Source organism: Manduca sexta, unplaced genomic scaffold, assembly GCF_014839805.1.
Source record: "Manduca sexta isolate Smith_Timp_Sample1 unplaced genomic scaffold, JHU_Msex_v1.0 HiC_scaffold_995, whole genome shotgun sequence".
Classification (NCBI taxonomy): Eukaryota; Metazoa; Arthropoda; class Insecta; order Lepidoptera; family Sphingidae; genus Manduca; species Manduca sexta.
This window is the reverse complement of record NW_023595844.1, coordinates 1-10,179: the sequence shown is the minus strand read 5'-3', so window position 1 is coordinate 10,179 and position 10,179 is coordinate 1. Positions and strand designations below refer to the sequence as shown.

The window sequence follows — 10,179 nt, the reverse complement described above, 5'->3', positions numbered from 1 at the left end:
GTATTCTGGGCATCCGGGCTTTGTGAGCTGTCACGAGTCGCTGGCGCCGAATGTAAGCCTAGTTTGTATCTGCACCTCTAATTTGCAGTATGAAATACGTATGCATTCCGTCAGGAATTGTAAATTATGAAATGTGTTACGTGGGCATGACTCACTGTCGCCTCTTGTTGCGGCGAGCAGCGCGTGTGAGGGCGGCGAGGCTCCGAGCGCGTTGTGCGCGCGCAGCGTGACGCGGTACAGTGCGCCGCACTGCAGCCCGCGCACCCACAGCGACGTGTCGCTCGCGGGCAGCACGCGCGACCCGCCGCCTCCGCCTCCACCACCGCCGCCACCGCCGCCCGCGCGCTCCCACCACACGCTGTAGCCTGCAACAACCAAGCGTTGAGATTCGTATGTATGATGCGGCGATGGGAGGAGAAGGATGGTACGTACTGAGTAAAGGCGCGCCGGTGTCGGGCGGTGGATCCCACGCCAGTAGCAGTGCGTGCGGCTCGGCGCGTGCGAGGCGTGGCGCAGGCGCGGCGGGGGCGCGACGAACGAGCAGTGCCAGCAGCGCCGCATCCGCGCCTGCGCCGTTGCGCACCGAGCATGTGTAGTTGCCCGCCGATGACGCCTCCACCTCTGGCGCCACCCCGGCCGGGACAGAGTAACGCTCATGTCACATTTTACGAACTCATTATGGTCACCTACATTGCATGTAATGCTAAACATTATTTAGTACTGTTAGTTGATTATATTCGTAATTTCTCAACTACTTAACTGAATAAATGCTTTCACGTAATGCCTAGGAATTGCTCATATTGCCTTTTACCTACTAGCTAAAAAGGCAGCGACACGCGGAAAGCATTACTAATGGAAATATATTATGTGATATTTTGTAACTAACTATGTATAATGAGGTCGCCAGTGTCGGTGAGTGTATGTGCGCGCGGCAGCGGCGACCAACGCCAGCGCAACGGCGGCGCGCCTACTGCTGCACACCGCAGACGCGCCCGCGCTCCCCACGCCGCCCACACCACGCGCGCGAACGATGAGATGCGCGCTGACACTGCGCATGTATCACGTCACACTCCACGAATAGATGCATCAAGTACATCATACCAATGAACAGGTGGAGCGCCGCGGTACTCACACGCGGGTGCGGGGGCGGCAGTGACGGGGCGCGAGGGGGGTCCTGCACCGGCGGCTGTCGCGGCTCGCACCCAGAACTCGTACACAATGCCCTCGCGCAGGCCGCGCACCTCACGCCACGCCTCGTCGTCGCCGTCCGGCGGCGCTGCCTCCACACGCTGTGACCACTCGCCGCCAACCCTTCACACACACGTCACACAACGTTCACGCAGGGATAAGTAGTCGCATGCATGAGAGTCGCCGCTTTGCGTTTTGATGTCCGTACTTGCCGAGCTCCCGGATATACAGTGTGTAGTGCGTAAGGTGACCGGCGCGATGCGCAGGCGCAAGCCACGTGACCCGCACCCCGTCCGCGGCCGCCGGTACCGCGCGTACCGCTTCCACCGCGCCCGGCGCTAAATGCACACAACACATTTTTTTTTAAATTAAATGTTCACATAACTTGCTGCAGCACTTAAAATTACCATAGGTAATTTTAAGTGCTGCAGCAAGTTATGTGAACAGCTTAGACGAACAAAGTGAGCACCCTGCTCGATGCGAACAGAACGAATTTATTTACATTTTGTACACATGGCATACACTATACAGGGCGGACTCAATGCCATGGGCATTCTTTCTCAGCCTTAGGGTGGTGTAGAGAGGACGGAGGCAGGTGCATAATAAAAATAAAGAGAATAGGTCATAATAAAAATAATAATAAAATAAATGTATGACATAATTATAAAATACACGAAATTTAAAACGGTATTCTCGCAAATATAATATTAAAATATATACTGATAAATAGCTGTAATAAAAAATATAAGAACGTTACAATTATTATGGTGAAAATATTATATCATGTTGAAGAGTAAAGGACTCGAGTGTTGCCAACCGTCTTCTAACGTGGAGCAGTAGATGGGCGGAGAGGGCGGTCCCAGGCCGCGATCCGCTCGGGCGCGCACCCACACCGAGTAGTTGGTGGCAGCGCGCAGACTCTGTAGCGTCGCCTCGCCGGTGACACTGGCGCGCGCCACCTGCGACTCCGCCGCGCCGTTCCACGCTGCATATAACAAAAATCACGGTTGGGGTGGAAACGACGAAATATTTAAGATATAAATATTTGTCTCGAGCGTTACTTACATGTGGAAAAATGCACGGGTAGTAGATGCAGGTCGTACCCGCGCAGTGCGTGCGCGTGCGCATGCGCGGGCGGTGTCCAGCGCACGCGCACCGAGCGAGCTGACACACCTTCACAAGTGACCCGGCGCGGCGGTAACTCTGGTACTGCATGTCGTCGATACTTGTTAATAATGTTGGTGTTTTGATAAATGAGCACGATAAGAGTGGTTTATTCTCACCTCCGTCGGCAGTGGTGGCGTAGAGGGGCGGCGCAGGCGGCCCGGCGCCGGCGCGGTTGTACGCGCGCAGCGTGACGGCGTACCGCGCGGCGGGCCGCAACCCGGTGATCGTGAGCTCGGCGCTGCTCCAGCCGCCGGCGGTGGCGCTCCCCGCGCGCTGCGCCTCCCCCGCACCCGCACCTGCTTCATCATGGTCGTCCTCGTCGAAACGGCTGAGCTCGCGCCACGAGGCCACATAGCCCAACAGTTCGCCGTTCCAAGTGTCTTGTGGCGGCGCCTGTGTGACACGACAGGGTTCACATCATAATTATTTTACAATATTATGCAATACACCAAGTCATCTAACTTGGTGGACTTGTTTACGGAAACTTGTGTACTTACCGACCATGACACGTGCAACTCTCCGGAGTTGGCCGGCCTCACTCTAACGTTCTGCGGCGAACCCGTGGGTGCTGCAAATGATGTCATTAAAGAGCAATGAAATCACAATTAGTGAGTTATACAACGAGCATATGTACTCGACGTGACGATGGGGACTCACGTTCATCAAGTGTAGTGAAGAGCAAAGGTTCAGAGTGCGGTGACTGGCCCACATGGTTGGCGGCGGCGAGGCGCAGCGAGTACGCGACGGCGGGCCTTAGTCCGTCCAGCCGTGCCGCCAGCGTGCGCATGCCGTCCTCCTCCACCCTGCGACACAAGCGGGCGTGTGACGGCGGCAGCGGGGGTGTCAGGCCAGTAGGCATGTACATTGTACAGTGTGCACGGACCTGTCGTCTGGCGGCACGTCCAGCGTGAGGTTGTGCGTGGTGTGCGGCGGGTCGGCGCCGGGCAGCGCGTGTAGCGCCGTGCACAGCGCCGTGTAGCGGCCGTGGACGCTGGCCGCGCGCCATTCCACGCGCACCCATCGCGCGCCTACTCCGCCCAGCCGCACGCCGCGCGGCGCCTCCGGGGGTTCTGCACACCGCACGTACACTGTTGTAACTACGAACACTTTTTTATAACATGGCTATAACGTTTGTAAGCCTGACACGAGCCGGCTTATACAAACACACCCACACTTCGACAGTGCCTTTAGGTGGTCGCAACCCGTTAAATTAAATGCCCATACTGAGGGGAAATCACTAACGAGTTAGGAACCTCCGCACAGGCTGGTCATTGGAAAAGGATGAAGACATTACGATTAAAGGATGAATGAAAAAACTATCTACACGTTACCGTATTCGTTGGGTAGCGGGGACACGGGATGGTCTTCAACGGCGTGGATGGATCTGCAGTCTTGTGTAGTGTAGGAGTTTTAAGAATTCGTTCTTACGTTTGATTGGCAGAGTGATCTCGTCATCTGGATCGCATACAACTAAACCCGGCCTTCTCAATTTTGCGCGGTCAATAGTGAGTGAGGTCGGCGGCAGTGACTCCTGTGGCTGTCATCACGTACCGTGGACGGAAACCATGGGTTACAAACTGGGGCAAGTGCTAGCGTAAATTTGGGCTGAGGGGCAGGACTTTTGGGAGCTCTAAACTTCTTTTTTGATGTCCGTCGGAATCTGGTCTAATATGTGGGGTGGCTACATTGTCTAGTTCTGAGATATCGCGGATCTCGTACTATAGACTTTTATCGGCCGCAGGGGTCTCGAGAATGGCGAGAACCAACTCCTAATGAGAGCCTGAGGGCTCGCGAAGGTGTCGAAAATATTTATAAATTTATACTATTATATACAGCTTCCAGAGTCAACAATTGGCGATAATATTCTTGGATATAGACTTTTTAGTACAGAGGCATTGCCTGTCCTCGCGGGTGTACTCCCAGTCGAATCGGAGGTACAGCGTCGCGCCGCTATGTATTACTCAATCGGAGAGGTATGGATAAAAAGTTTCATACGTCTCGTGAGCTCTTAAGACCCAGTAGACTATTTAAACCGCACACTGATGTACACAATGAGTTGTTAAATGAATGGCAATGTAGGTGGCTTTTGTATTCGAAAGGGCGTCATTTATATAAATAACTTCCGTGCGTTCGCGATCGCTTAACTAAAACTTGGCTAGAAATAGATCTTTGTGTATCGCAATTCCTTACCAGCCACGGTAATTTTAAGGGTAAACTATTCTCATTTAGGCTAGTTGATTCTCCTGCGTGCCCATGATCTACTCCTCACGTACTTTGGGAGTGTAGTTTCGCGCATGAAGACTGCAACATTATTGTAAAAAGTATGCAAATAATATCTGGGGTTGTATACCATATGGACCTGAGAATTTTCGTGCTTTCCGGCGTTTTTGTCATGCCTATTACTGTAATCAAATCTAACAGCTCATGACATAGGACCTTTTCGTTTGGTTTGTGTCTGTGGTACTTTTTACTGGATTATCTAGTTGTAAAGCTCCTTGAGGTTTTATCGTTGAGGTTAAAATGCCTCCTTAGTTCATTGCTTTACCTTCTGCTTTGCTATGAAGGGAAGTGGACAATTAATATTTCCAACTCATCCCTATCTTTCTATTTGATTAATTTCGTTGCGGTATGATAACAAATCACTTTGCCCTGAGACTCGCCTAGTTTTACTGCTCGGTGTTATAAAATGCGTGTCACTGCTGAACCTAGCTTACAGGAGTTGTAGTAGTGGATGTGGAGGCTCTATTATATAAAGTTGAAGAGTCTGTTTGTTTAAATGCGCTAATCTCAGGCACTACTAGTTCGAATTGAAACATTATTTTAGTGTGGAATATCCCATTTATCGAGGAAGGTTATGCTTATAGTATAATGTCACGTTATGACCAATAGGAGCAAAGTATCAATGATGGGATTCTTTTTGAGAGATTCCGTTGCCTGCGCTGTGTAAACGGTTGAAATTAAACAACAATAATTTATAAGGAATTGTTCTTCTTAAAAAGTTTCAAATAATATATTACAAAACGATGTCCCCTACCGCATCTGTCTGCCTGTCTGTACGCAATATACTTAAAAACTACCCAACGGATTCGATAAGATTTAGTATAGAAAACTTTTTGGGGAAAATATATAGCGGGATTTTTATCCCGGATTTTTTTTTCATGCGGGCGATGTCGCGACCATAAGGTAGTGTTATAAGATAAAAAAAATAGTTCCTGGAGTCAAGGAACTTGGTCAGAGCCCTATGGTCGGTAATGCTTATGGGTTGTAGAGACAGGAGTTTTTGCTTCCGTTCCACGAGTTAGTGGTGATAAAGATGCGTTGTTTAGTGAACTCATCGAATAGGAGTCTACGTCACAAGTATAGTGTCGGTGGATAGCACCTGTTCAAGTGAGCCGTGCAGACTGTGCGGTACCTTCGACGTGCAGGTGCAGCAGCAGCTCGGAGCGGCCGAACTGGTTGTGCGCGTGGCAGCGGTACTCGCCGCCGTCGGCGCGCTCGGCGGCGCGCACCTGCAGCGTGGAGCGCACGCCGCCCGCCGTGCGCACCTCCGACACGGTCCATCTGCACACACGTGTCTTGTACTCGTATTATTATATTTTAACATTTCGCCACATGCAATTAGAATGTTTAATATCTAGGTGGTTATATATTATTATATAAATATTTTTTATTGGAATACGAATATCTCATTTTTTGTTTAAAACTATGTATGTATGATTTTGTGCTATAGGTATATAATAATTTTCGTGAGCGTGGAGCAGTGGCGTAAGTATATGATAACGTAACGGACTAAATGTCACGGAGCTTCGATATGCCGGGTCCCAAAACATGAAAAATTTACTAAGTTGTTTGTGTATTTGATTCGGCAAATAAAGTTTGCAGATATTTCATGATATATGGGGCCCCATTTTGTACGGGTCTTTTTAATGTAATGTAGTGACCTGTATGAGGCGAGGTCGAGGCGCGTGCCACGGTGCGTCCAGTGCAGCGCAAGCGGCGCATCCCCACGCGCGTGACACACAAGCGCCGCGCTGCGCCCGCGCACGCATGATACGTTGCCGCCGCTGCCCTCGAAGTGTGCCGGCTCTGCGACACCACACACACGTATGAGTGTCATAAGTGGTAGAATAATACAGAAAAATGAAAGTAAAATTATGTCATTCCGTTTCGTACAAGTTATTACCTGTCAGATATATAATCGAGTAACCAATATATAATCTACGTCTATTAAACACTGATTCGCTTAAGTATTTTTTACATCAGATTGTACGTATATGTTATATTTACTTAAAATACCACTTTATAATATTGCTCGCAGCAAAAAATAATATCTCTTGACCAAAACCATATTTTTTTCTTAACAGTCGGAATTAATTCTATTTCCACAATATTTGTTTGTGATTGATTTCTCACTACTAGGATGCAATTCGCATCGTCGTCGTGTTGGTACTAGTACTGAGAGTTAAACAGCTGCGTTGTGGCTGACCGTGCACGGTGATGTTGACGTGCTTGAGCAGCGGCGGTCCGACGCCGTTGTCGGCGGCGCAGCGGTATAGGCCTTGATGTGCACGCGCCGCCGCGCCCGCCGCCAGCGTGCCGTTGGAGGCGCGCAGCGAGCTCTCCGCGACCGCTTCCCCCGCTGACCCCACCACTCCCGCCACCCCGCCGCCCCATTCCGCGCCGCGCACGGCTTCCCACTGCTCGCCGTTGTCAGGGCCCACGGCACTCACTTCACCTGTCATTATTAATAACATTCTATTACTTCCAGAATATAACCCAACTAAGTCAAAATCACGAAGTGACAATTTTGTTTCTTTCATGAATGTGGAACTTTACTGGAGCTAACCAAAGTCTCACATCAAAACATATACCTAAATAGCAATAACGGCTGTGCTGTTCCCGCAGTGCGTGAAATTGTCGAGGGTCCACAGTCCACACGGCACCGCTTTAATCATAGAACACAAGAATATAGTGCTCCGACTTCCGTTAAGTACTGTGTGTGTTCCAGCACAGTCGTTACGTCAGCCAGGACAAATTTTACTTACCTATTCTTCTGTACCAGACGAGTGTGGGCGGCGGGTGTCCACTGGCGGCGCAGTGCAGCAGCAGCGGCGCGCCGAGCAGCACGGCGGCGTCCAGCGGCTCCGTCACCCACGCCGGCGCCACTGCTCGACCATCATCACGTTTATTAATACAAACACTATCAACTTAACCAATTCATGCGATATTTAAGTGGTAAGACAGAAAACAGGGCACGCAATGTTTGTACCTTTTACAAACATTGTGCACTTTTGCTTTATAATGTGGACTATATGAGTATAGTACGAGGCCATGTCTGCAATGCACCTTTGACGTTGAGCGTGGCGGTGTAGTTGACGGTGGCGGCGTGGTTGGAGACGCGGCATGTGTAGTCGCCGCTGTGGCGCGCTGTGAGTTCCGAGAACATTAGCAGCGAGAACTCGTTTAAGCTCTTCTCTTCGATCTGCAACAGTACTGGCGGTAAGTGTGTGCGGGGCGTAGCTCAGTCCCCGCGTCGCCATCCCTCAGTCCTTACGCACCTGTAGGTTAGCCGGTAGCGGCGCGCCATCCTTCACCCACGAGAAGTACATAGGTTTGTCGCCGGACGACACTCCGCATAGTACCTGCACCGAGCTGCCCTCGGTCAGCTCCGATGAAAACATGAACGGTGATATTTTTGGCGGGTCTAGACGTTAAAAACAAATGAGTTTCATGTGGTCGTCTGGATTTGTTACAAAAGTTTAAACGGTAGAGGTGATGCACGCACTTCGGACTTGAATCTCAATGTCTTGCCTGGCGGCGGGTCCGGCGGGCGCAGCCACGGCGCACGCGTAGTGTCCCGCGTCGGCGGGCAGCGCCGGCGTGAGGCGCAGCTCAGCGCCGCGCGCCGCCACGCGTCCTGCGCCGCCCACCGCTACGCTTGCGCCACGCCGCCACCACGAGATCGAGCTGCAATCACGCCGCGGGTAACGACTGCCTTCCGCACTTACAGATGCCCCGAGCCGTTGCCCAAGCCAGTGTTTAAATTTTAAACATCGTTGAATAATTAAATCAAAGTTCCATTTTATATTTTGTAGCTATTAGTTATCCTAAAAATATGCCATTTACTTTAACTTAAATTTTGCAGATAACACCAGACACAGGAGCTCTAAAGCATAGATATAATAATTACAAATGGTAAGCAAGTGTGCTCAGAGTGTTGGTGAGTGTAAGAGGAATGATCCCACAAATGCACCTCTATGGACCTGATCGGATATCCGGCGTAGGGGCAGTAGAGCGTCGCGTTGGCACCGGCCACCACGCGCACGGGGCCTAGCGCGCGGATCGACGGCGGACCTGCACACACACACACACGAAGTGTATATTGTACAGCCTGCTGCACTAGCTTATATATCTGCATGATGGATACGTAACTAGTACTAGTAATTACGATTATCCTGCAGAATACCGATATCTATGCGAGTTGTCGCACACTTGATAATTTCCTAAAACCTCACCACTAATAAAAGAACTACGTCTTTGGTACCATATGTTTAGGGGAGGTATCCACAGCTTGATAGTTAAAACAATCACGCCCGAACCCATAGGTTCACCGACTCTTCTTGCCGCACCATCAGGTTTTGGAATAGTTTGACAGGGCGCGTGTTTCCTCTTCCTTATAATCCTGGGTCCTTCCGCCCTAATGTAAAGAAGCATCTTAGTAGGCGTCATCGGCGTGTTTGTGTCGAATGGCACGAGATAGCCGTCTGTTGCCATTTAATACTTTATCTGGGCGGCATCTTACCGTATATATTGAGTCTCGCGGAGTGCGCGGCGCGGCCGAGTTGGTTGTGCGCGCGACAGGTGTAGCGACCGCCGTCGGTCGCCGCCGCCGCCGTCATGTTCAGCACCGACACCACGTCACCGTTCGCGGAGCTCTCCTGGCTAATAAAGTATCTGCGACACGCATCACTAATGTTAATGTATGCTGGCGGTATCGAGGCGAGTCCAGCGGGCGGGCGGAGGCGTCACCTGTGTTGCGCGCGGTACTGGTCGAGCGGCTGGTCGTCGAGCAGCCAGGTGAAGCGCGGCGCAGGCGATCCGGACGCGGCGCAGCGCAGCGACACGGCGCCTCCCGGCCGCAGCGCCTGCTCGATGAACGTGTAGTGCAGCTCCGGTGCAGAATCTGATCACATCACACTACAGTAATAACTCAACTCTTGGCAAGACGCGTCTAGGATGTTGCGCGACATAGAGTACAGCGAGGGTAACGGTACGCAGTTAATTATAATATGGTTTTATTTGTCCAGTGGTAAAATAACGAGCGGCGCACTTTCATCTCATATTCGTCTTTAATTAACAAATTGGACTCGGTAAAACAAACACAATTGACAATTAGTAATGAGAGCGCACGACAGCGAGTAGATCAAACATAGCTGCTGTAACAAACCTCAACGAATTCCTATATTGAACACGCGAACGTTAACTTCACGATATTATTCTCAGTGTTAAAAGTCTTGCGTCATACTCGCCTTGATACACGTCTACGAATCCTATGCCTGCCGCAGTTAGTTCTTGTGTGCTTACGGTGTTCGGACGTCTACATATTGTCTGCATCGTGGCGTGTTTTTTGTTAGGATCTCTGTATAGGTTTTGACTGAATGTTGTTTTTCGTTGCCTCTTACTATCTTGTGCATTGAACCTTTGGTGTCGGTGGCTAAATTTGATTTTGTAAGGTGCTGACCCTGTCTTGCGATGTGTGTGCCATGTAGAGTTTGCAGTTTGTTTAAATATGAATAAAAACATTTAAAATCAGTTTGATGTCTT

General features: G+C 50.5%; 1 protein-coding gene and 1 long non-coding RNA gene across 2 annotated transcripts; both read right to left on the bottom strand.

The window, feature by feature from the left end:
* Positions 1 to 441: 441 nt before the first annotated feature.
* LOC115451487 lies at positions 442 to 1,485 on the bottom strand. The gene is made up of 4 exons (XR_003939372.2): positions 1,397 to 1,485; positions 1,133 to 1,311; positions 887 to 1,048; positions 442 to 621 (listed from the first exon to the last, which is right to left on the bottom strand). It is a non-coding gene; the product is annotated as an uncharacterized LOC115451487 (long non-coding RNA).
* A 479-nt stretch (positions 1,486 to 1,964) lies between these two features.
* LOC115451483 (Down syndrome cell adhesion molecule-like protein Dscam2) lies at positions 1,965 to 9,538 on the bottom strand (the record flags this gene model as incomplete). The annotated part of the gene is made up of 16 exons (XM_037447369.1): positions 1,965 to 2,173; positions 2,254 to 2,397; positions 2,472 to 2,748; positions 2,853 to 2,923; positions 3,013 to 3,158; positions 3,239 to 3,425; positions 5,768 to 5,916; positions 6,297 to 6,441; positions 6,842 to 7,090; positions 7,401 to 7,520; positions 7,702 to 7,837; positions 7,914 to 8,059; positions 8,141 to 8,322; positions 8,565 to 8,709; positions 9,158 to 9,309; positions 9,385 to 9,538. Coding segments are annotated over 16 exons (2,612 nt in total), but the record flags the coding sequence as incomplete, so codon positions are not given.
* Between the last annotated feature and the right edge of the window lie 641 nt (positions 9,539 to 10,179).